This window comes from Neomonachus schauinslandi, chromosome 15 (genome assembly GCF_002201575.2).
Source record: "Neomonachus schauinslandi chromosome 15, ASM220157v2, whole genome shotgun sequence".
In the NCBI taxonomy this organism is placed as follows: domain Eukaryota; kingdom Metazoa; phylum Chordata; class Mammalia; order Carnivora; family Phocidae; genus Neomonachus; species Neomonachus schauinslandi.
Genome location: NC_058417.1, coordinates 15060729 through 15087893, shown reverse-complemented (window position 1 = coordinate 15087893; position 27165 = coordinate 15060729). Strand labels below are relative to the sequence as shown.

The following is a 27165-nucleotide window of genomic DNA, read 5'->3' as shown; positions in this document are numbered from 1 at the left end:
ACAGGAAGAAGGAAGAGAAAAAACATCTTCCAGCATTTTCCCAGCTGCTGCAAAAAGGTATTTTATCCTTTGATGATAAAAAAGAGGTGAACTTAGAAGGAGTGTCAATAGCTTAAATTTAGCAATGTTCCCATCTTATGATTATTAGAGATACTGTTAACAATGAGAGCAGAGATCCCTGCATTAAGATGAGTGTCTCCTGAGGGGGGCCTGGGTGGCTCAGTCGTTAAGCGTCTGCCTTCGGCTCAGGTCATGATCCCAGGGTCCTGGGATCGAGTCCCGCATCGGGCTCCCTGCTCTGCAGGAAGCCTGCTTCTCCCTCTCCCCCTCCCCGCTTGTGTTCCCTCTCTCGCTGTGTCTCTGTCAAATAAATAAATAAAATCTTAAAAAAAAAAAAAAAGATGAATGTCTCTTACACCATATGTAGAAAAAATATTTGTGTCTTCTGGGCTAAAAAGGGAGTAAGTACAGCAGCAAAGGAAAACCTGATGTCTGCATGGGGGGTGGAGGCGTGGGGGAGTCCCAAATGAATAAAAAACATAAACCCAGACCTGTGCCAGCAAATAAATTGGGAGAAGTGCTAGATTGAGGGCCAAATGGAGAACGAAAAGACCTAAAGATAAAAGAGCTCTGGCTGGCCAGAACTTTAATGTGATGAATGTCTCCTTTAAAATATCAGTACGTCGGGGCGCCTGGGTGGCTCAGTTGGTTGAGCAACTGCCTTCGGCTCAGGTCATGATCCTGGAGTCCCGGGATCGAGTCCCGCATCGGGCTCCCTGCTCGGCAGGGAGTCTGCTTCTCCCTCTGACCTTCCTCCTTCTCATGTGCGCTCTCTCTCTCTCTCTCTCTCTCTCTCTCAAATAAATAAATAAAATCTTAAAAAAAAAAATCAGTACGTAGTTCTAAGAGATGCAGTTTAGAAATTAAGGAATAAAAAGAAGGAACTCCACCAGAGAATTAGTCTACACAGAGAAGTTAAGTGTCATGCCCCTTTACGATTCATTCATGTTCTGAGGTAGCCATGGAAGTGAAGTGTCCTTCATATGGCATGCACGTATTCAAGCTAACAGTCAAAGGACAATTTTCATCTTCAAAGAAGCTAGCACATAATCTTATTTTTTTTAAAAGGATGCATAGAACTTTTTCTTTTTTTAGATTTTATTTATTTGACAGAGAGAGAGAGACACAGTGAGAGAGGGAACACAAGCAGTGGGAGTGAGAGAGGGAGAAGCAGGGAGCCCGATGCGGGGCTCGATCCCAGGATCCTGGGATCGTGACCTGAGCCAAAGGCACATGCTTAACAACTGAGCCACCGAGGCGCCCCAAAGCTAGCACATAATTTTAAACAATCCCCTAAGATTCTGGAAAGCAAAGTAGACTGGATATAATCTACTTAGCATCTCAAAATTGAAAACACAAAACAGGCTGTAAACATGTTTTAAACCTTTTCTAAAGAACTGATAAACCCCGGGGGTAGGGGGAGGATATAACCCTAAATTGTGACTGATAATTCTGTATTCTGAAAGGATAGGATAGGAATGCTTGGGAACCAAATTACTCCCCAAATTTCAGAGACTTCACACAACAAAGGTTTCTTAAATGAGGACCTATCCCTTTTGGTAGTTGAGGATTCCTGGTCAAAGCAGAAGAGGGAAAAACAAAATAATCAGGAAGGGGTTCTCACTGCCTCTATAATTACATAAGTTCTGCTCAAGTTTCACTGTTGAGAAGAGCTCAGATGGCCCTTCCACCTAAGTACAGAAGTTGGGAAAAGAGGGGAGGGAGCACTACAGTGTGTCAAAAGAAAAAGAAAAGCCAATGAAACCACACTAAAATAAAAAAGGCCGTCAAGTCAGGGCGCCTGGGTGGCACAGCCGGTTTAGCAGCAGACTCTTGGGTTTCAGCTTAGGTAGTGATCTCTGGGTTGTGAGATGGGGCCCTAAAAGTTGGGGGCTCTGTGCTCGGTGTGGAGTCCACTTGAGATTCTCTCTCCCTCTCCCTCTGCCCCTCCCGCTCATGCTCACTTGCACTCTCTCAAATAAAGAAATAAAAACTTTAAAAAAAAAAAAAAAAAAGCTGTCAAGTCAGACATTGAGATACACTTAAGAATTATGAACAATTAATTAATAAGACCACAAATTTTGTCTATGCTTAACAGCAATTAAAGCAACAACTTAAAATGTCTGAAGTTATGGGGTGGCTGGGTAGCTTAGTCAATTAAGTATCTACTTTGGTTCATGATCTCGGGGTCCTGAGTTCGAGCCCCATATCCTGTTCTCTGCTCAGTGGGGAATCTGTTTGTCCCTCTGCCCCTCCCTCCCCCTGCCTGTGCTCACTCTCTCTCTAAAAAAAATGAATCTTTAAAAAAAAAAGTCTGAAGTTAAACTGTTTTTATTGTTATTTATAAAAAAAGAAGTATGCAAGTTTATTGGGGGGAAATTTTCCAACGTACTGTAAGAGGGACTTACCATATGAATCTTTACTTAAAAAGGAAATAGTAACAGGAAATGAGCAGCAGTTTTCACTTGGATATATCTGGTCTCATGAAACCAGTGAGGGCATTTTTTTTCTTTAACGTAGGCTCCACCAAGGTTCGAACTCACAAGCCTAAGATCAAGATCTGAGCTGAGATCCAAGAGTCAGATGCTTAACTGACTGAACCACCTAGGCACCCCAGGTTAAGCATCTCACTCTTGGTTTTGGCTCAGGTCGTGAGCTCAGGGTCGTGAGACTGAGCCCCAAGTTAGGCTCCGTGCTCAGCGGGGAGGCTGCTTGGGATTCTCTCTCCCCCTCTTCCTCTGCCCGTCCCTCCCCCTGCTCACACTCTCAATCTCTCTCAAATAAATCTTTAATAAATAAATAATTCATCTGCTTAGGTGTACTCAAAGGTTGTGGTACCATCACTTTAAAGGCTATTTGCATTGGTATGAGTGTGCTTCCAAATCACTTAAGAGCTCTATGGGATGCTAAAACACTGAGATTTTACATTACTCAAAACTATAATCTATTAAAAAAACCACTTTTTAAAAAAAGGATTTGAGAGAGAGCAAGCATGGGTGTGAAGGGTACAGAGGGAGAGGGGAAGAGAGAATTCTCAAGCAGACTCCCCACTGAGCACAAAGTCCAACGCAGGGCTTGATCCCAGGACCCCAGCTGAAATCAAGAGTTGGTCGCCCAGGACTCTGAAAAACAAACTGAGGGTTCTAGAGGGGAGGGGGCTGGGAGGATGGGTTAGCCTGGTGGTGGGCATTGAGGAGGGCACATTCTGCATGGAGCACTGGGTGTTACGCACAAACAATGAATCATGGAACACTTCATCTAAAACTAATGATGTAATGTATGGGGATTAACATAAGAATAAAAAAAAAAAAGAAAAAAAAAAAGAGTTGGTCGCCCAACAGACAGGGCCACCCAGGCACCCCTAAAAAAAATCTTAACTACTTTAATTCCAATAGCAAATAGTGTAGAAAGGATCTAAGGTTACAATAAAAACCTGAGGTGAGATTTAGGAGTCTTGTATCACTTATATTTTCCTAGGAAGATAAAATGCTATTGTAATATGGTAAAGATCACTACGTTTAGTTAAAACCCCGCAAAATATTAGGATATATATATGTATGTATTTTAAGTAGGCTCTACCCCCAACCTGAGATCAAGAGTCACGTGCTCTACCAACTGAGTAAGCCAGGTGCCCCAGGACATGTATCCTAAGAGTCAGTTAAGAATTATAAAGGTGTGCATGGCTGGCTTAGTCAGTAGAGCAAAGGACACCTGATCTTAGGGTCACAAGTTCGAGCCCCACATTGGATGTAAAAATTACCTTAAAAAGGGGGGGGGGGCGCCTGGGTGGCTCAGTTGGTTAAGCGACTGCCTTCAGCTCAGGTCATGATCCCAGGGTCCTGGGATCGAGTCCCGCATCGGGCTCCCTGCTCTGCGGGGAGCCTGCTTCTCCCTCTCCCACTCCCCCTGCTTGTGTTCCCTCTCTCGCTGTGTCTCTCTCTGTCAAATAAATAAAATCTTTAAAAAAAAAAAAAAGGGAAGACGAAGAAGAGTTATAAAGGAAGGAATAATTTGAAGTAAACAATTTGGCTTTGAAGTAACAATTTGGCAAGATTTGTACACTGCTCCTGGGATTTTTCTTTAAGCCAATCTTTTTTAAAAGATACCATTTTATTTGAGAGAGCGAGCGAGCACAAGCAGGGGAAGCTGCAGGCAGAGGGAGAAGGAGAAGCAGGCTCCCCGCTGAGCAGGGAGCCCCACGTGGAGCTCGATCCCAAGCCCCTGGGATCGTGACCTGAGCCAAGGCAGACAACCAACCGACTGAGCCACCCAGGTTCCCCGCTAAGCAAATGTTTAAATGGCTTAAAGTGGACAGGATTACAAATTGATTTAGAAGTACACTTTGGGGGGGCGCCGGGGGGCCCAGTCGGTTAGGCATCTGACCCTTTCGGCTCAGGTTCATGGGATCAAGCCCCATGTCGGGCTCTGTGCTCAGCTTATAGTCTGCTTGGGTTTCTCTCTTCCTCTCCCCTCCACAGGCACACGTGCTTCCCCTAAAATAAATAAAATCTCTAAAAAGAAAGAAAGAAGTACACTTGTGTTGAGTACAATGAAAAAGGATTTTTGAAACAGAAAACAGGAGGACAGGGAAGCCTCTTTAAAGACGTCCTATTCTAATAACACTTCACTGTTTTGTTTTGTTTTTTTAAAGATTTTATTCGTTCTTGTCAAATATACTTATCACTTGTACTCTTATTAGGTGGACCAAAAGACACACACACTGTGAGAAACACAACAATGCTAGGAAAACACCACCTTTATAGTCAGAAAGATTTAGATGAGACTTTCATTCTGGCTTAAGTATTTACATACATGTTATTTGACCTATGTTACATAACCTCTATGAGACTGTTTCCTGTTTCCTCACCTACAACTTGAGAGATACCCATCTCTCACTGGGTTCTGAGACTTAAGAGTGCATAGGCAAATTCTCTGGCACATAACAGAACTCAATATGTTAAAATGCTTTTCTTTGCTTGCCTGTCTTCCAAGATTTACAAAAAGGGGGAGGGAGGAATCCAGGAGGATGTAAGCCCTTTAGAGAAATGTTAACAATGTGCTTCATGTACGAATGAGCTAAATAAAGAACACAGAGCTTAGAATCTAAGCCTAATAAATACAACCTATTGCATAATCTGACTCCATTTCTTCTTTCTAGCCTAGATACTCCATTCTTAAGCCTCATGTGCTTAATTCCAATACTGTACTTTTGATGATGTATCTGAAAGAACCTCCTCCTCCCACCACCCAAATCTTACCTACCCCAATGAATTCATTCTATTCGGTTCTATTACTCAAGTTTCCCTGATAACCACAGCCCATAATGCCTTCAGTTCCCCTTTTCTGAATTTCCTGTTATCACAGAAGTTAGCAATAATCAGTTTTTATTTTTCTTAAGATTTTATTTATTTATTTGAGAGATAGAACACAAGACAGAGGGAGAAGCAGACACCCCACCAAGCAGGCAGCCCCATGCAGGGCTTCACCCCAGGACCCTACAATCATGACCTGAGCCAAAGGCAGACGCTTAACCAACCGAGCCACCCAGTTGCCCCTCATTCTTTTCTTAGACACAATTTTCCTTAAACTAGACTGTAAGCTCTTCTATATTAGGTATAATGACAAATTCTTTTATCATTCATAAGGGGAAACTCATTCCCAAAACTCACTAAAGAAATATCTATTCATTAAAAAGCCCCAAGAATGGGGATACTTTGTTGGCTCAGTCGGTTGAGCACCCGACTTTTGAATTCGGCTGTCATGATCTCAGGGTCGCAGGATCGAGTCCCACATCCGGCTCTGCACTCAGCAAGGAGTCTGTTCCTCTCCCTCTGCTCCTCCCCTAGCTTGTGCGCACACGCGCCAACTCTTCTCTCCCTAAAACAAAATCTTTAAAAGAAAAATACAGAAGCCAATACAGGGGAAAATGACAGAAATCAACAAGCTACAGTAAATGAAGGGAAGAAACATTAGACCATAAGGCGTGCAGTGCAACCCCAAAACAAGATAAATAATATTTAAGTCAGGTTAAATTTGATAAGCATTTATAGCTAAATTTAAACCTTAATTTATATGGAGTGCCTAACTGGCTCAGTCAGTAGAGCACCCAACTCTCAATCTCAAGGTTGTGAGTTCAAACCCCACACTGGGGGTGGAGCCTACTTTAAAAATAAATAAATTTTTAAAAATAAAGTAAAGCTAAAGTTATGTTAAATATTCCATCATTTGCAAGGCAGGAACTGACCCTGTAATACCGCACTTGGGCAACTATATCCATAACCATTAACCATCGTCTGTTAAAAGTTTAACAGACAAAACTTAAACAAAAGCTATGCAGCTTCCAATATTCTACACACAGCTTCCAATATTCTAAAACTCAATCCCTGGCAATTACTTAACTGCTGAAAAAACAGCTGAGACGGCCCGCAGAAGGGAACATTACAAGGTCATCTAGTCAAACCCAGCCGTATACCCAGAGACGTGAATTAAATTTAGATATGGACCAAACGCTTAAATTTTTAATAAGCACACTCAGTGAGGCATATGAGAAACAATGACTGATTCCAGTGGTTCTCAACCCTGGCTGCACACTAAAATTCCTTAAGAAGTTTTTCTGTTTTAGAGATTAGACTGACCTATATCAACATACCATTTGTTAAGTTTTCATGTTAGTCTGGCTAAAACCATCCAATTTGTTTTTAAAGTTTTTTTTTAGAGGGTGGAGGGGCAGAGAGAATCTTAAGCAGACTCCATGCCGAGGGTGGATCTCACAACCCTGAGATCATGGCTTGAGCCAAAATCAAGAGTTGGATGCTTAACCAAATGAGCCACCCAGTTGCCCCAAAGTATTTTTTAATATTCACAATGTTTGGTTGAGAAAAAAAGGCATGCTGCTAAATAATATGTTATGTTTCCACAAAAAAAAATATAAAAAATATAATGCAGATTGTACATCGGCTATTTTAGGAAACATTTTCACAGTAACATCAATGAAATCCAGATTTTTCTTAGTGATGTGTCAATGGTGCGATTGGCAGCACTTTTCTTTATTGGTGTTATTTAAAATAATAATTTAAAATAATAATGCATGCTAAATCAACAGCATGTTGGTGTCTATAAAATGATGTATGTTTCTGCATTTATACATGCATTGGCACTTGAGCAAAATGAAGTTCTCAAAGAATATTCAAACCATTAACAATAACAATAGTAACTACTGGCAGGGCAGAGTAGCTATCAGTATTTATTTCGTGGGACTATACAATTTAACTTTCTTACATTTTATTTTACATTTTTGTAATTCAAAAATTAAAAGTATGCATTTCACATTTTAAGTAACATTTAAAATACTTAAATATATGAAGTTTTGTGGTGAAAAATTATGCACTGCACATTTATAAATTGGTGGTACTGTAAAAAAATCCTTTCAGAGAACAATAAGAGCAAAGAAGCCAAAAGTTTTACATTTATTTACTTTCACCAGTAAATTCCACTCCTCAGAATCTCTCCGTGTCAAATAAATAAATAAAAATAAAAAATAAAATACTTATTGCTAATATATGAACAGTAACTCCTTATTTAAAAAAAAAATTAAGTAAAACCAGTGGCACCTGGCTGGCTCAGTTGGTGGAGCATAAGCATGCAACTCTTGATCTCAGGGTTGTGAAGTCAAGCCCCACATTGGGCACAGAGCTTATTTTAAATAAATATTTTCAGGTCTAAAAAAAAAAAAAAAAGTGCAAAATTAAGTAAAACCGGATATAGAGATATATAAAAAACAATCAAACAAAAAACCCCACAATGAAACAGCAGAACAAAAAACTACTGCACAGGGGCGCCTGGGTGGCTCAGTCGTTAAGCATCTGCCTTTGGGCTCAGGTCATGATCCTGGGGTCCTGGGATCGAGCCCCGAATCAGGCTCCCTGCTCAGCCGGAAGCATGCTTCTCCCTCTCCCACTCCCCCTGCCTGTGTTCCCTCTCTCGCTGTGTCTCTCTCTGTAAAATAAAATCTTTAAAAAAGAAAAAAAAACTACTGCACAGAAAACACCAGTTCATACAAGTTTTCTTCCTACCTTTGATTTTTCAAATTTTCCATAAATACAAAAATATATCAAAACTGAAAAAACAATACAGAAAATACACTGAACAGATACTTCAGCTGGAAAATATCCCAGTTGCTCAAGTTAATTTTAATGCAATTTAGCCAGCTACTATTTTTAGTAATGACTGTCCTCCTAAATTCCTCTGCTTCACAAGTGTCAGTAAACTTAAAAAATCAGTTTCAGATTTTTAAGCTTAAAAACCCGAAAGTCAGGGGCGCCTGGGTGGCTCAGTTGGTTAAAGCAACTGCCTTCGGCTCAGGTCATGATCCTGGAGTCCTGGGATCGAGTCCCGCATCGGGCTCCCTGCTCAGCGAGGAGACTGCTTCTCCCTCTGACCCTCCCCCCTCTCATGTACTCTCTCATTCTCGCTCTCTCAAATAAATAAATAAATCTTTAAAAAAAAAAAAAAAACCCGAAAGTCAAATAAAAATAAGAGAAGGGGCGCCTGGGTGGCTCAGTTGGTTAAGCGACTGCCTTCGGCTCAGGTCATGATCCTGGAGTCCCAGGATCGAGTCCCGCATCGGGCTCCCTGCTCGGCAGGGGGTCTGCTTCTCCCTCTGACCCTCCCCCCTCTCCTGCTCTCTCTCTCATTCTCTCTCTCAAATAAATAAATAAAATCTTAAAAAAATAAAAAATAATAAAAATAAATAAAAATAAGAGAAAAAAGTAATTTTGATTCTTTAAATCTTAACATCTTGATTAGTGAAATAAATCTACTTGATCTAGACTTGACCTAAAGACTTGACCTAAAGACTTTAGACTGGTCCCTAAAATAGGCATAAAGCAAACATTCTCTTAATCTAATGATCTTCAAAGCCATACAAAACTAAAATAAAATAGACTACTATACATATACTAGTGTTCCAAAACTTTCAGCTTTTTAAAGTGGAGGAAAAAGTGGTAAACAATATTATTGCAGTCTGATAGACAAGAATTAAAGGTAAAGACAAAATGACTAAAGAAATGTTGGCAAACGGCGCCTGGGTGGCTCAGTCATTAAGCGTCTTGCCTTCGGCTCAGGTCGTGATCCCAGGGAGCTGGGATCGAGTCCCACATCGGGCTCCCTGCTCAGCGGGAAGCCTGCTTCTCCCTCTCCCACTCCCCCTGCTTGTGTTCCTGCTCTCACTGTCAAATAAATAAATAAAATCTTAAAAAGAAATGTTGGCAAATAGCACTCTGAAATGAGGAAACCTCAAGTCAAGAAAGTCCTAAGCAAGCTGCTGCAAAGAAGAATAAAAGATGAAAGCATAAAGAACCATGTTAATGGTATATTATCTGTTAATTGTTGAGAAGAGGAAAAACTGACTTAACAGCATCTAGTCTAGTAAAAAGCCAAGGTCCTCTGTGGCCATTCCCCAGTGTCCCCAAATTACATGCTTTAAAAGTCACCTATTGGGGCGCCTGGGTGGCTCAGTCAGTTAAACGTCTGCCTTCGGCTCAGGTCGTGATCTCAGGGTCCTGGGATGGAGTCCCCCGCATTGGGCTGCCTGCTCAGTGGGAAGACTGCTTCTCCCTCTCCCTCTGCCTGCCACTCCCCCTGCTTGTGCTCTCTCTCTCAAATAAATAAATAAAATCTTAAAAAAAAAAAAAAAAAGCCACATATTGAAAAGGTACATAGAGAGAAGGTAGACGGCCAGGGGCACCCAGCTGGCTCAGTCGGAAGAGCATGCAACCCTTGATCTCAGGGTCGTAAATTCGAGCCCCACTTTGGGTGTAGAGATTACTTAAATAAATAAAACTCAAAAGAGAAAAAAAGTAGAGGGCCATATTGCTGTATCATTAAGTACCCAGAGTTTCTTTCCTATCCAGCCGGTTATAAAGCTTTACTCTCATATCAAGAAGTTACGAACAGTGGTAATTTTCTTATGCTCAACATTGTATTAATTTCTCTATTCCTTGATTAAATAACATTTCAACATACTCAACGGCCATGTTAAAAGCTAGAAAGAAACAAAGAATCTCACAATGGGAGAGGGATAAGAGGGAGAGTATCAGTTCTCTAAAAAAAGAGAGAGGGGAGCCTGGGTGGCTCAACTGGTTGAGCATCTGCCTTTGGCTCAGGTCATGGTCTCAGGCTCCTGCCATGGAGCCCCACATTGGGCTCCCTGCTCAAGTGGGGGAGCCTGCTTCTCCCTCTCCCTTTGCCCCTCCCCCTGCTTGTGCACTCTCCCTCAAAATAAATAAAATCTTTTTAAAATAAATAAATAAATAGTAAGGAAACTTCCACATTTACAAATGAGATTCTACTGGTTACAGTTAAGGAAGCATATTACCACTGCATAATCTAATAAATCCAAACTTGTTTTTACAACTGCAGTTTACCAACTGTGAAATATTATCACTGAGACCAATTTTCTTCTGGAAAGAAAAGTGAGTACAGTGGTCTTTTCCATTCTTTTTATTCTGACAACTAGCCAAAAAGGATAAATTCTGGGCTGCCTAGCTGGCTCAGCTGGTGAGTGTGCAACTCTTGATCTCAGGGTTGTGAGTTCTAGTCCCTTTTTGGGTGCAGAGATTACTTAAAAATAAAATCTTTATGAGCGCCTCGGTGGCTCAGTCGGTTCAGCACCCAACTCTTGATTTTCACTCAGATCATGATCTCAGGGTCGTGAGATCCATCCCCAAGTCAGGCTCCACGCTTAGAGGGGACTCTGCTACTCTCCCTCTGCCTCCCCACTTGTGCACTTGCTCTCTTTCTCAAAGAAATCTAAATAAACAAAAATCTTTTTTTTTTTTTTAAAGATTCATTTTGGGGCGCCTGGGTGGCTCAGTCGTTAAGCATCTGCCTTCAGCTCAGGTCATGATCCCAGAGTCCTGGGATCGAGCCCCACATCAGGCTCCCTGCTTGGCGGGAAGCCTGCTTCTCCCTCTCCCACTCCCCCTGCTTGTGTTCCTGCTCTTGCTATCTCTCTCCGTCAAAAAACTAAATAAAATCTTTAAAAAAACAAAAAACAAAGATTCATTTTGAGGGGGGAAAAAACTGTGTGTGCCACCTTTTCTCCAAAATTTTCAAAACGTATCTGCAGTACCTGTTACACAGTTCCAAAGTTGTACTACACAGTGACCCTAAAAGTGCTTCATTAAAAGAACTGTAGGGGCGCCTGGGTCATGATCTCAGGGTCCTGGGGTCGACTTCCATATCAGGCTCTCTGCTCAGCAGGGAGTCTGCTGCTCCTTCTCACTCTCCCTTTGTACTCTCTCTCTCTCTCAAAAAATTAATAAAATCTTAAGAAAAAAAGAACTGCAAACAGGGACGGCTAGGTGGCTCAGTTGGTTAAGTATCCAACTCATGATTTCAGCTCAGGTTATGATCTCATGGGTCGTGAGATGGAGCCCCATGTGGAGCTCCAGGTTAAGTGGGGAGTCTGCTTGGGATTCTCTCTCTTTCCCTCCCCTTCCCTCTGCCCCACCCCCACTCGCCCGCCTGCCAGGTCTCTTTCTCAAATAAATAATTTTTTAAAAGATTTTATTTATTTGACAGAGAGGGAACACACAAGCAGGGGGTGTGGCAGGCAGAGGGAGAGGGAGAAGCAGGCTCCCTGCAGAGCAGGGGGAGCCCAATGTGGGATTCAATCCCCGGACCCCGGGATCATGACCTGAGCGGAAGGCAATCGCTTAACTGACTGAGCCGGCCAGGCACCCAGTTTTTTGGGTTTTGTTTTTGTTTTTTTTTTTCTTAAAGATTTATTTAGGGAGCCTGGGTAGCTCAGTCGGTTAAGCAACTGCCTTCTGCTCAGGTCATGATCCCAGGGTCCGGGGATCAAGTCCCACATCAGGCTCCCTGCTCAGTGGGGAGTCTGCTTCTCCCTCTGACCCTCCCCCTCTCATGCCCTCTCTCTCCCTCAAATAAATAAAATCTTAAAAAAAAAGAAAAAAGAGGGGCACCTGGGTGGCTCAGTCGTTAAGCGTCTGCCTTCGGCTCAGGTCATGATCCCAGGGTCCTGGGATCGAGCCCCACATCGGGCTTCCTCCTCAGCAGGAGGCCTGCTTCCCCCTCTCCCACTCCCCCTGCTTGTGTTCCCTCTCTCGCTGTATCTATCTCTGTCAAATGAATAAATAAAATCTTTTAAAAAAGAAAAAACAACAACCTGCAAACAGAGCAAATTTAATCTATTATCCTGAGAGAGAAAAAAAGATGACAGACCTAGAAAACGAAAACAGGTAAAAATCAATTAGCTAAGTACAAAAAGCAAAACCAACCTCAGAAAATACTCATGTACAGTACCTCAATTACCCTGGTACTTCCTTAAAAGCTTAATGCCTTTTTGGGAAATGGAGGTCTCACCCTCCCGACCTTCCAACCACCACTTAACTTAGGTTGTACCACAGAAAATGATCATTTTTGTAGGTTTAAAATGATTGAACCTGAGGTACAAACTTCCAGTTATGTAAGTCACAATGATAAAAAGTACATACACCATAGGGAATATAGTCAATAATATTGTAATAACTTGGTATGGTGACAGACAATAACTACACTTATTGTGCTGAGCACTGCACAATGTATAGAATTATTGAATCACTATACACTGTATACCTGTATACATATGTTAACTACATTTCAACCAAAAAAATGACTGAAACTGGCAATTTCATATAGTTCAACCTTATAATTCATTCAACACAAGTAGAAATATAAATGCAAATTTGGAGAATGGGAGTTTTCTATTCCATGAACCAGTAGCTAAGTTGGCTGGAGTAGGAAAAAAAAAAAATCAGCCCGCAAATTCATAAAATAACTTTCAGAAATCTCTTATTATACAGATGGGAAAAACAGGCCCTGAAAGTAACATGTCTAAAGGGAGAGTAATTGAGGCCAAGTCTGGACATTACAGACCCCCCCCCCTAAATTTAATGACTTCTGGTCCAGTGTTTGTTCTGTCTCTTGTTGCCTCTCCACTGGAAAATATACTCAACCTACATACCCTTCTGTCTCCTTCATATGAAAAAAAAATGCTAAACAGAGAGACATTAAGTTCAAAGCAACTTTTAAGTTATAAAATTAAAATCTAAGGAACAGAAATAGAGCTTCAAGTAGTTTAATGTTTACATACAAGTATGGCAGTCTTATCAGCCTGGGAGTGAGAGATCCATCCCAGTGATGTTACCCATTACCTGTCACCTTTTCCTAAAGTTCTTAATCCTTACCTGTAAAATGGGTGGCATATCTACTTTGCAGGGTTTTTTTAATTGAGGATTGAGAGAAATGTTAAGCACCTGGCATACAGTTGATAATAATAAATGGTATAGAGTTTTATAATCATATAGTCAATGAAAATTTTTTAAAAGCTTTTCAATTTGTTAGCACCACTTGACAATAGTAGTCAATAAAGAAAGTACATTTAAGGGGCGCCTGGGTGCCTCAGTCAGTTAAGCATCCAACTCTTGATCTCCACTCAGGTCTTGAGTTCAAGCCCCATGCTGGGCTCCATGCTGGGCGTGGAGCCTACTTTAAAAAAAAAAAAAAAAAGGAAGGAAAAGAAAGCACACTTGTAGTTTTCTATAGTCTGTGATATGGGACAGGGACCAGCATTAGGTATATATAGTGCATTATGGTCAACACCACTGTTGTTACTAATTCAAATTAACTCAATTACACATACTAACAAGAATAATTCTAAAACTATTTATACATTCACTACAATATAAGCTCCTTGAAGAGACCTTTTGTCTATTTTGTTTAATGATGAATCCCAAGTGTCTAGAACAGTGCCTGGTACATAGTTGGATCTCAATATGTATTTGTCAAATGCCTTTGGTACTTACTTTTAATACTCTAAATACTAAGGCTTTTCAAAAAAACAATAATCTTGACATTCAGGCACATACTATTTCTTTTCTTCTGGTACCAGCCTAAACAGAAGTACCTCTCACTGTAAAATTAACTCCTATCTCCCCTAGAAACGGGAAAAAATTTTGTTTAAGCCTTCTAAAGACCTTCCAATTAGACCGTTAGGTAGAAAACAAGACAACCTACCCAGATTCTGTAATTATGACTGCAAAACAGTACCTCTCTCATATCAGTCTCAATATTGGGGGATGTGGGGAATTCCCTCTTCCTCCATCAAAGCAGGAGATTTCTCCTTTTAGAGTTTAAGAGGATATTCCCTCAGGCAGCCAAACATGTTTAACTGTGGCAGAACCAAAAAGATGAGGTGCAAAGAAAATAGAGGTAGAAAGTGAGACTGGCAAGGTAAGTGACCTAAGACACTGATATATTGGGGGGAAAAGGAAAAAAGAGCTCAAGGTCTAAACTTCTTCTCATAATTCCTATAGAATTAGAAGACACAAACAAGAAACACTAAAATTTTGTTTTAGAATACATTGGGGTTGGGGCGCCTGGGTGGCTCAGATGGTTAAGCATCTGCCTTCAGCTCAGGTCATGATCCCAGAGTCCTGGGATCGAACCCCGCATCGGGCTCCCTGATTGGCAGGGAGCCTGCGTCTCCCTCTCCCACTCCCCCTGCTTGTGTTCCCTCTCTCACTGTGTCTCTGTCAAATATATAAAATCTTTAAAAAAATAAAAAATACATAAAAAATAAAAAAAGAATACATCCGGGAAAAAAGATGACCAGAAATAACCTTTGTACTGATACAGTTTAAGACAGAGATTACACTCTTTATTCGTATTTATTACCAATGTGACTTTTCCTAAGTCTCTGAACAGACAAGAAATCCTCATCAAAATTTCAGGGTGCCGGGACGCCTGGGTGGCTTAGATGGTTAAGCGTCTGCCTTCGGCTCAGGTCATGATCCCAGGGTCCTGGGATCGAGCCCCGCATCAGGCTCCCTGCTAGGCGGGGAGCCTGCTTCTCCCTCTGCCGCTGCCTTTCTCGCTCTCTCTCTCTCTGACTCTCATGAATAAATAAAAAAATAAAATAAATAAAAAAAATTTCAGGGTGCCTGGGTGGCTCAGTCGTTAAGCGTCTGCCTTCGGCTCAGGTCATGATCCCAGGGTCCTGGGATCGAGTCCCGCATCGGGCTCCCTGTTCCACGGGAAGCCTGCTTCTCCCTCTCCCACTCCCCCTGATTGTGTTCCCTGTGTCTCTGTCAAGTATATAAAATCTTTAAAAAAAAAAAATAATAATAATAATAATTTTCAGCCGTTTTAAAGTTGTGAGAAAGAAGTCAAAATTTCATTAATGAATTCCTTTTGGAAAACCTAAAAACAGTTATCATAACTGTCAGTGATATCTTCTAGTCACAGAGCACACAATGTTTTGAAATTTTCATGGTAATACTTTCATAAAGTTTTACTACTTAAAATTTAACCTATTACCAAAATAAAAAAAAAAAAATCAATTAAGGGGTGCCTGGGTGGCTCAGTCAGTTAAGCATCTGACCAGCTCAGGTCATGATCTCAGGGTCGGGCTCCTCCCTCAGTGGGGCGTCTATTTGTCCCTCTGCCCCTCCCCCCTCAAATAAAATCTTTTTTATAAAATCAATTAATCAAAATCAATCACACAAATTCTTTTTTTTTTTTTAAAGATTTTATTTATTTATTTGACAGAGAGAGAATGAGAGAGAGAGAACACATGAGAGGGGATAGGGTCAGAGGACGAAGCAGACTCCCCGCCGAGCAGGGAGCCCGATGCGGGACTCGATCCGGGGACTCCCGGATCATGACCTGAGCCGAAGGCAGTCGCTTAACCAACTGAGCCACCCAGGCGCCCAATCACACAAATTCTTAAGTATGACACATTTCTACAACACAAAGGTGTTCTCAATAACCATTCCAAGGTCCTCCAAAGACCTCAAATGACTAACCACCAAGGATTAAGTAGTATTAATTGGTAACATTCTATTAATTAGAACCCATTCACTGCCCAAGGCTTATCCTAAGCCTTTAGAATCACGATTCACAAAACTGGTTATAGGTAGTATCATTATGTTCCTAGTCAGTAATCTGAGATTGCTAAAGAAAATATTTTAACCCTGAATTACTTTATATTTTTATTCTATGGAACCTTTCATTCCAAATCCACATGTGTTATATTTGCCAAGGAGACAGTCATATTCTCCTGAATATTAACCTGAAATTAATATCAAAAGAACTATATAGCAGCTCAACATGGCCAAATTATAGATTATATTGCTTGGGAATAAGTTAGCCACCTTCACTTTCGGGATATGCAAATTTTCAGATCTGAGTTACAATTAAGGATTTTATTTTGAGAACTAGTTTTTCTTTATGCAAATCTAATTTGGAAACTAAAACCACAAGAGTACGCTTGCTAGGAATAACTCAAAAAAGGTAGGTCATCTTCTAATATGACCATAGTATATCAGCAGCAAAACATTTACTTCATCTTTCATACTGGAAAAAAGGTATTTTTCACAACAAATAATATTATCTGGCAAGTATTATACTCTGCCCTTTACTAAACCCTGTAATTTCATAACCACCCTGTAAATTAGCAGGCAAGAGGGTAAATTTCAAACAAGATAAACCAGGATCATGGCCATGTTTCTAAACTAAACAGAATTCAGTGTTCTAAACAGAATAGTCCTAACAAGGTATGGATGAGACTGTAAAAACGTATTTGGGGAAAAAAGTCCTGAGCTTAGGGACAAACACTGCTGCTAACATCTAAGTATTTTTGAACACTGATCTAGCTCAAGATAGACATACATAAAACCAACATACTTGGCTCTGACACTATCAGTCAGGTTGACTAGTTGGTATGCCAACAAGCTCTATTTTCAGCAACTACCATTATCCTTGACTTTTCAAGTTCCCAATTGGCGGAGAGGGAAGGAGAAAATCTTTCACTCTGCCTTTGATTTCTCTTATGTTCTGCCAAATGTTGACTTCATTTCAGAAAGAAAGGGACTTAAATCTAAGATACCTCTGTGGTAGAGGGGATGGACAAAGCTTAAAAACTTTTTTATGTATCTAAATAAGATAAGTAGAACAAATGGTGTTAAGTATGATAACCATAAGGCAAGTTTGCAGCTCAGGACAATCATAGTTTATGCTTACTGTCCCAGCACTATCATGAATTGGTACCCCTTCGTTTCAAGGCATCCTGATTTGGATGACCCTTTAATTATTATGACAGTTATTATGACCCAGTTATTATTATGTAACCTCATTAACATGAATAGTTAGTTAATGAGCTCAAACCATAGAATTATGTTGGCAAACCAATTTGTCATCTAGGGTACGTCGGTATTTAACTGTATCAAACTGTTAACTAACCATTTCAGAAATAGTAGACATAACTTTTTGTTGCTGTTCCTCATTACCCCTTAATGGATTCTGTTTAACGGCTATCTAGGCTAATATTTGGAACATTTGCAAATTACTTGCCAACCTTTCCCCCTCCTAAAAGTGTTCTGACTACATCAACTAAAAGGCTGCATCCACCAAGACAAAAGTGGGGGTAGGGGGATTGCTTTTAAAAAAGCATTTGCAGAAATGCATGGCATTAGCCATACCCCAGCACAAACATCATGACAAACCAAGGAAACAGTATGCAAACACACATTTTGAGATTACCTAAAATCCCTCATTCTAATTTCTTTCACTGTGCCTTGAGATGGGATTTTTTTTTAAAGACTATTTTTTTTAGTAACCCAACACGGGGCTTGAACTCAAGACCCCAAGATCAAGAGTCACATGCTCTTCTGAGGCAGCCAGGTACCCCAATGGGATTGTTTTGAAAGCACAAGGTTTCCTTACAAAAGCATGAAGATATTTTATCTACTATTTATGATGGATACCAGTCATAAACACTAAGACATATTATTTGAAGTAACTGCTAAAGAAATAGCACACTCCCCCCCACCCCAAGGTACCACCTTACTTAGTTACACATAGGTCTTTTGTGAATGGCTTAGGAGAAATAGGAGTACTGGTCTAAAAGTCACCAGACAAGTTCTGGCTTTGCCATTTACTAGCCAACCAGTCATGTGGTAGAGGAAAAAAAAAAAATCATTAAATCTCAAATTCACTTTCCTGAACCATAAAATGGAAGTAACATTATCTAGTTCACTGATACGTGAAATAAGTAAAAAATGTTTGTGAAAGTGGTTTGTGAGCGAAGTTCTATGTAAATGTGGCACTACATAGTTTAAAAATTTAACCTTTACCCTACTCCTGTCATTACTGATTAAATACACACAAACATAATGTAAAAAAAAACTGCTGCAAAATCAGCCTTACAGGCCTCTTTTTAAAAAATTAGGCTTGGGCGCCTGGGTGGCTCAGTTGGTTAAGCGACTGCCTTCGGCTCAGGTCATGATCCCAGAGTCCCTGAATCGAGTCCCGCATCGGGCTCCCTGCTCGGCAGGGAGTCTGCTTCTCCCTCTGACCCTCCCCCCTCTCATGTGCTCTCTCTCACAAATAAATAAATAAAATCTTTAAAAAAATAAAAAAAAATAAAAAATAAATAAAAAATTAGGCTTTCAGATCAACTTTTTTTTTTTTTAATTTAAAGATTTTTATTTATTTATTTGACAGAGAGAGAGATAGCGAGAGCAGGAACACAAGCAGGGGGAGTGGGAGAGGGAGAAACAGGCTCTCCGCCGAGCAGGGAGCCCGATGCGGGGCTGGATCCCAGGACCCTGGGATCATGACCTGAGCCGAAGGCAGACGCTTAACGACTGAGCCACCCAGGCGCCCCTCAGATCAACTTCTTAAAAGTATTGGTAACTCATTTGTAAAATTACATGCATTAAGTCACCAGACTGAAAATTCACTTGCTCTACCAGGTGAAAGTCAGGAAATTTTTTAAATATTTCATATTCCCTTGACCAAGCCATTAGATAATTATGAAAAGCCTGCTTGTTTGTATAAACTTTCAATGTGTTTTCTTGACTTACTGAATCCAAATTTTGCTCAGACTATGTGTTCTACCTCTTACTAGAATTCAAATTGAGACCTTTTCATATAAAGGTGAAAAGGATGCCGAGGAATGTCCACAGTAGCAAGAATTTACTCCCGTCATCTCAGATTACAATGATTTCATTATATTCCATAGTCTGGAAAGCCAACAAAATAAACTGAAATTTGCCCACTATGCACAATATTGTATAAAAGTCTAAAGTAGGGGCGCCTGGCTGGCTCAGGTGGTGGGCCATGTGACTCTTGATCTTGGGGTCGGTGAGTTCAAGAACCACGTGTGGTGGTTTACTTAAAAAAAAAAAAAACTAAAAGTAAAACTCTAAACACAAGAGAGCATCTGCTTTAAATATGAAGACTAAAAGCACTGCCATTACCCAATTCTGCTTATGTTTAGGCAGGAGAAAAAATATATACAATAAAGTTGACTCCATTAACTGAAAAAGCAGTAATAAAAATTACTAGCCTAAGTAAAAGATCTGATAGCAACCTGTTTTAAACTCATTACTAAAGTTAATTTCCTAGGGTGCCTGGCTGGCTCAGTCGTGGTTAAGCATCGGGCTATTGGTTTCGGCTCAGATCATGATCTCAGGGTTGTGAGATCAAGCCCTGCACCAGACTTCTCGATGGGCGTGGAGCCTGCTTAGGATTCTCTGTCCCCCTCTCCCTCTGCTCATGCCTTGCTCTCACTCCCTCTCTAAAATAAATAAATCTATAAAGTTAATTTACTATTTACCCATTTTTTTCCTAACATGTATTAAGGAGTTATTTCAAAACATGTCCCACCCTTCACGGACTACCAGAATAAGCTAGAGAAATGAGGCTCTGGTGTTTTAAAAAGGACAGCTCTCGGGGCGCCTGGGTAGCTCAGTTGTTAGGCGTCTGCCTTTGGCTCAGGTCATGATCCCAGGGTGCTGGGATCGAGCCCCACCATCGGGCTCCCAGCTCTGCGAGAAGCCTGCTTCTCCCTCTCCCACTCCCCCTACTTGTGTTCCCTCTCTCGCTGTCTCTCTCTGTTAAATAAATAAAATCTTAAAAAAAAAAAAAGGGCAGCTCTCAAGTGACTAGAATAGATGCATTCCTAGTATTGATGCATTCACAGAATGAATGATCAAAAGTGACCATCAAAACTTTACTCTTACCCCATGTGGAATCAATCATCACAAGGAAAAGGTAAGGAAAGGACAAAGCGAGCAACTACCTCACAAACCCAAATGTACTTTATGCTGACCCCTCCACTCTGAAAAATGTGAAATCATCTCTTCTCTTTACTAGTGTGGTTCATATATATGGGAGGGTAAGACTTGGTTCAGGAATGCTAAAAGGTAATAGATTTGACTCAAACAGCTACAAATGTTATAAAAACTATTCCTTAGACTTCTGACTTAATTTAATCTTCAGGGTGAACAGTCCTAGCCCCAAACTTCAATATTTCCTATCTGCAACCCACAAGTGTCCTTTTCCTCAACACATCTTAGCTCTTCCTCTACTACCATTACATTATCCATATAAACTGATTCCAATTCCCCAGAATACAACTAAATAATGCTACAAAGAAGTTCAACAGGGTATGCAAAATAAGACACTGCAGGAACAAGAAAAGCCAGTATTTACATCCAAGTACCCAAATCCAAATCATTCAAACTCACTTTTCCTTTCTTCCACTCCCCACACCACTTATGGTTCGGTGACTAAAACTATGGGGAATTTTAGTCACCACAAACAAAACTGAACTACTGTACCCAGTAAAAGAGTGGACAAAGGTAAAGGCTGATTCCTGATGACTGCCTTCCTTTTCTTCCTTTCCAATAAATTCCTCCCTGTCCTGTGCCCAACAGTCACTGGAGTTCCTCCCCACCTGGTAGATCCTATTTCCCTCCCACTTTCTATCCTGAAGGAGACAAAACGTTTAACTAACGATGTGGCTCTCTCTAGATAGTGCTCTGCTGAATAACCAATAAGGGCTTTCATTAAAATTCCTCAGCACCCAAATCCAAAATACTACTACTAAACCGTCACTTACTGGAAAGCTACAACCATGAGCTTCCAAATTCAGTTTTTAAAACAAATTAAAAAAAAGAAAAAAACAAAACCTCCTCCACATCCTTTTTGGTTATCATAGCAAGTTTACTCAAAGCCTAAATTCTTAAGACCAGAAAACATTCAAATATAATTTCAAGTTTCCTCCCAAGGACACTAATAGATTAAGAGAGGAACCCATTGGTTGCATAGGGGGAAAAAGAAAAAGAACTTCCACTACCAGCACACCTACATTGTTTCACTTTTAAACACTGAAATAAAGACAAATCTGACCTTGAGCTGTACTTCCCCATCTTATTTCCCTCCCCCTCCCAAGACTTTTGTTCAATAGAGACATTGAAGGATTTACAGAACGAAATTTAGTGCACTACACCTTTCTTCGATTTGAGTTCCTGGCCTTTTTTCCCTAATTTTCAAATTCCTGAATCCTAAATGTATGATAATACACTGGGACTACCCCTGAGGCTATTCACATGACCAACCTGGCATTCAAGGAAAGCAAGGGCCCTACAAAACGTTCAGTAATTACGAAAAAATCTGAAGATCGATGGCACTGGATTCCAACCTTGTCTCACGCTAGAGAGCATTAAAAACACAGAAGCCACACTTAAGAATCTTTGTTTTTATAATACTACAGTTTAACGGATATGGGGGTAATTCAAGTACCTAGGTCCAAAATGAAGGGAGTGAGGGGCAATTTTAAAAAAGCAGCCTGAGAATAAACGGACACAATGGACATTTCGATCAAGTTCTGAAGAAATGAAGAATCTTGAGGGGCAAAGAAGCAATGAACAAAGAACTGTTCAAATCTGTACCCAAAGCCATTTATTTACAATAGAAAAAAGAAAATAGGATCTTCCGGGATGCCCTATGTTCAAAACCCAAAAAGTGAGAGCTTGGGATAGGTTAAGATCCTCAATGGAGTACAAACACGCATTCCGATCCCGGGGAGTCGACCAAAAGGCAGTTACTAAACGTTATTTGAAATAACTTTATTTTCCCACAGGTCTTTCCATTTGTCATAATGGTGCGTGTCAACAGGAAAATCAACGTTTTTACAAACTGGTAAACTGAGGCACGGGCATTCGAGGGACTGAGAGGGTCTCCTTGTTTCCTGTTCAAAGCTCTATCCACCAGAACCCCCAGCTAACGGTGCCAGAAAATGATTACAAGAACTTCGAGCTCTCCAGGAGAAGTCCGAGGAAAGGGACCGTGAGTGAGGTTTTCCTAGACTTCCCCAGAAGGCGAGGTTGAACGTAAAGCCTAAAAAAACCCTCAACACAAGGTGTGCCGGCCTACAGAAAGGAAATCCCGATCGCAGCATCTCAGCTGGCCTCCGCTCAAGGATAAACTGCAGTGATTCCCACTCTGTCCTTCCCCAACCCTCATCCAAGACTGCCCTCCACCACAAACCCAAGAAGCCCTCCGCTCGCAAGGATTCTCCTTTGTGAGACTCCACAGCCGCCGCCCCACATTGGGCCTCCGGGGAAAAGCCACCGCCCCCACCCGCCATATTTCCCTGAGAGGCGCCCGCGCTGCAGCTCCTGGTGCTACTCTCCCCCATGTGGCGGGTGTTTCTTCCCCCCATCACCCCACCCAATTGTTCTCCACATCCCAAGATGGCCCAGAAGCTCCCCTGGGGATCGCTCGTCCGGAGATAGCACCCGCCATCTCCTCCCCCTCCCCCGCCCCGGGACTCGCCCTCCCCCCAGCCGCCATTTTACAACCAACTCCTCCACCCTTTCGCCTCGGCCTCCTGGCCCGCGGGTGTCTGCGGCAAAGGACGCCAAAGGGGTCAAATTCCCGGGCCTGGGGCCTCCCACCGATCCGGGAGCCCACATGCCATTTCCTACTTCCCGAATCCACGTTCCCGACCAGGCTCGGAGACGATGCCGCCATTTTGTCTCCTGCTCCCGGCCTCTGTGGGCGGCGGCAGAGGGTCCGAGAATTCCAGCCCCCTGTTGCCCCCCCAACTCACCGTCGTATCGCTCAGCCTGCTCGGCCAGCTTCGCCTGGTACACCAGATCCTCCCGATCATCCATAGCGGCAGCGGCTCCGGCAGGGTCTGCGCGACGGATGGAAGCGGATAGCGTCTCCGACTCTCAGCCTCTCGCTCCGTGTCCGGGCAGCAAAAATGGCGGCGCCTCAATCCGGGACTTCCGCCTGCGCACGCGGACAACTGCTCAGCTCTATGGCAACCGCTCCCTGGCAACTGGCGCGGGGGGGCGGGTCCGGGAGCCCAGAGCCCGAAGAGGCTGGAACCAGCTAGACGTCCCTCCTCCCTGGGCTGGGCGGGCGTTGGAGGGCTGAGGCGGGAACTGCGACGGCTGGGAGGGAGAGCAGCCACGAGAGAGGGGGGATGGCGGGGGGAGCCGCCTGGACCGCTCCTGAAGAGAGTGAGCGAGGGATCCCGGGCTGTGACCGAGGGCCCACGCCTAGACCTGCGGGCAGAGAAAGCTGTAACGGTTTTTGTAATGGCAGGCCTTCCTCACTGAAACCAACTTCTCTCCTACCTTGCCCGTTTTCTCAGCCGAGCCCAGTCCTGGGCCTTTTCATACCGTTTAGACACGGGGTAAAGAGTGGGGGTCTGCTATAAATGGTAAGGAAAAAGGGCCTCGCAGCTTTCACACCTCAGCTCAGCCTTGCACTTCGCAATCCTTTTCTCCTCCCTTTTAGCCTTCTTTTCCACCCTAGGCCCACCATGGATAGGAACAAGGAAGTTGTTAGAGACGTCTAGTCTGGAGTGCAAGGTGTGGAAGAGTGGCACCAAGCTTAATCGAGATCGAGGAGGCAGAACTGGGAAAGAACCTGGCCTGTTTTGCTTCCCAATGGATTCCCAGCAACTTGTACTCAATAAAGTATTGGTTGCAAGACTGAAGATCAGGTTAGATTACAACTATCTGGTGGGGTGTGCGATAGATGTGGAATAAAAAGTAGACTGGGGGCTGCTGGTTGGCTCGGTCTGTAGAGCATGCAACTCTGGATCCCGAGTCCTGAGTTCGAGGAGCCTACTTTAAAAAACTAGTTTGGAACCAAATTATGAAGAGCCTTGGATAGTGAGCTAAGAAGTTTGCACCTTATGCCGTGGGCACAAGGGAGTTACGTTTCTATGATTTTGCACGGAGGATGCCATCATGGATACACTCTGAAAAGATTAATAAAGACTGCACAGCAGGCCCTGCAGAGCCACCTTGCGGCCCAGACACGGACACGGACACCACGTTCTTCCACAGCGCTCTGCATGCGGATCCCTTGGGCCCCCTCTCCTTCAAGCCGTTTGCAGACAGAGTTCCAAAGGCAGCAGGAAACTTCCGTGCTCTGAGCACTGGGAAGAAAGGATTTGGTTATAAAGATTCCTGCTTTCTCAGGATTATTGGGGTTGTATGCGCCAGGGTGGTGGCTTCACAGGCCATCAATGGCTGTGCTGACAAGTCCGTCTATGGGGAGAAATCTGATGACGAGAATTTCATCCTGAAGCATATGGGTTCTGGCATCTGTGCGTGGCAAATGCAGGACCCAACACAAAGTTTTTCGTCTGCACCGCCAAGATTGAGAGATTGGATGGATGGCAAACACGTGGTCTTTGGCAAGGTGAAAGAGGGCATGAATATCGTGGAAGCCATGGAGAGCTTTGGGTCCAGAAATGGCAAGATCAGCAAGAAGATCACCATTGCTGACTGGGGACAAATCTAATAAATTTGACTTGTGTTTTAACTACCACACCATTCCTTCTGTGGCTCAGGAGAGCACCTCTTCCACACCCATCCGGTTGAAATATTCTGTAATCTTTGTGCTCTCACTGCAGTTCTATGGATTACATATTTTCCTTACTCCCCTCCAAGTCTAGCTGGATTGCAGTTACATTTATGATGATGAAATAAAAACTAAACAAACGAAAAAGATTGCGCAGCCATGATTAAAAAAGAAATTAAACTATCAGGCTACAATAATACAGGTAAAAGGAATACATGGTTGCAGTGAAAATGGGCAGGAAAGGACAAATAGGAATAGTACTGCAGAGAAAAGCTACAAGAGTTTGTAGCTGGGGCATCTGGCTCAGTTGGTAGAACATGTGCCTCTTGACGTCAGGGTTGTGAGTTCAAGCCCCACATTGAGTGTAGAGATTACTTAAAAAGTAACATCTTTAAGAAAAAAAAAATTGTAGCTGATCAGATGTGATTTTGTGAGGAGAAACAAAAATTGAAATAGACTTTCCATCTTCCCACTGTGAGTCACTGGGATAATGAGCGGGAGTACCATTAACAAACAATAGGATTGGTAGGGAAAGTTGCTGATGTACTGCACAGAATGACATGAATTCCTTTTAGCACATGTTAGTTCTAAGGTTCTCACAGATCACCCACATAGAAATTACCAGCATGGAATTGGAAAAGGGGACTGGTATTCCAAACTGAAAGGAGGCTGCCATGGAAGCAACTAGAGAATATGTGCAGGTAGAAGACCAAACAAACCTTGAAGAATAGCTACTTTTACGAGATACGTGAAAGCAGAAGAGCCAGCTAAGGAGACTGGGTGGCTCCTTGTTGCATTTTAAACTAAGCCCCTTTACACTTTAAACATACTTATCAAATTTAATGGTAAAAGTGAGAAAAGACCTAGGTTTTCCAGGCCTAATTCTATAAGTAAATATGTGACCTTCAGCAAACATCATGTTCCTCTGTAATTTAAGGAACTGGAGACCATATGATAGGCTACAAAACAAGTCTTTTTTTTTTTTTTTTTTTAAGATTTTATCCATTTATTTGAGAGAGAGAGAATGAGAGACAGAGAGCATGAGAGGGAGGAGGGTCAGAGGGAGAAGCAGACTCCCCGCTGAGCAGGGAGTCCGATGCGGGACTCGATCCCAGGACTCCAGGATCATGACCTGAGCCGAAGGCAGTCGCTTAACCAACTGAGCCACCCAGGCGCCCCAAAACAAGTCTTAATAAATGTTAAAAGACTGAAATCGTACAAAATATCATTTCCTATCACAATGGATTGAAACTAGAAATAAAGAAAACTGAAAAATTAATAAATATGTGGAAATTAAATAACACTGTTAAATGACTAATGGGGCAAAGAAGAAATCACAAGGGAAATTAAAAAATACCTTGAGGGCGCCTGGGTGGCTCAGTTGGTTAAGCGACTGCCTTCGGCTCGGGTCATGATCCTGGAGTCCCGGGATCGAGTCCCGCATCGGGCTCCCTGCTCGGCGGGGAGCCTGCTTCTCCCTCTGACCCTCCCCCCTCTCATGTGCTCTCTCTCTCGCATTCTCTCTGTCTCAAATAAATAAATAAAATCTTAAAAAAAAAATACCTTGAGATGAATAAAAGCAAAAACACAATGTACCAAAACTTCTGAGATGCAGCAAAAATAGTGCTAAGAGGGAAATTTATAGCTGTAAATGCCTATACTAGAAAAGAAAGATCTCAAATTAATAACCTAACTGTACACCTTAAGGAACTACAAAAGAACAAACTAAACCCGAAATTAGCAGAAGGAAATAAAGATTAAAGTGGAGATAAAATAGAGAGTAGGAAAAAAAAAATCTACCAAACAAAAGCTGGTTCTTTGAAAAGATCAACAAAATTGGAAAACCTTTAATTAGATTAAGAAGGACAAAAAAGGCTCAAAATTAAAATCAAACAAGGGGCACCTGGTGACTCAGTCAGTTGAGTGTCCAACTCTTGATTTCAGATCAGGTCATGATCTCAGGGTGGTGGGATCGAGCCCTGCGTCAGGCTCGTGCTGGGTGCAGACTCTGCTTGGGATTCTCTCTCTCCCTCTGCCCCCTGCACTCACTCTCTCTCTCTACAATAAAATCTTAAAAAAAAAAAAAGTATGGGGGCAGTGGGGTGGCTCAGTCAGTTAAGCATCTGACTCCTGGTTTTGGCTCATGTCGTGATCTCATGGGTCGTAAGATGGAGCCCCACGTGGGGCTCTGCACTCAGCAGGAAGTCGGCTTGAAGATTCCCTCTGTCCCTCACCCTGCTCGTGCTCGCTCTCTCAAATTAATAAATCTTTTTTGGGGGCGCCTGGGTGGCTCAGTCGTTAGGCTGCTTCTCCCTCTCCCACACCCCCTGCTTGTGTTCCCTCTCTCGCTGTGTCTCTCTCTGT

At 42.3% G+C, this 27165-nt stretch overlaps 2 protein-coding genes across 2 annotated transcripts in view; one reads left to right on the top strand and one right to left on the bottom strand.

The window, feature by feature from the left end:
• Window positions 1-23423, bottom strand: part of YWHAE (tyrosine 3-monooxygenase/tryptophan 5-monooxygenase activation protein epsilon) — a 54061-nt gene extending 30638 nt beyond the window's left edge. The window contains exon 1 of the mRNA XM_021703950.1: window positions 23027-23423. Coding sequence (XP_021559625.1) covers window positions 23027-23090 — 64 coding nt within the window. The 5' untranslated portion in view covers window positions 23091-23423. The remainder of the gene's footprint in view (window positions 1-23026) is intronic.
• On the top strand, window positions 23125-24741 carry LOC110593190 (peptidyl-prolyl cis-trans isomerase A-like). The gene is made up of 2 exons (XM_044921810.1): window positions 23125-23277; window positions 24457-24741. The coding sequence occupies exons 1-2, from the start codon at window positions 23125-23127 to the stop codon at window positions 24739-24741; spliced, it is 438 nt and encodes a 145-aa protein (XP_044777745.1).
• The last annotated feature ends 2424 nt before the right edge of the window (window positions 24742-27165 follow it).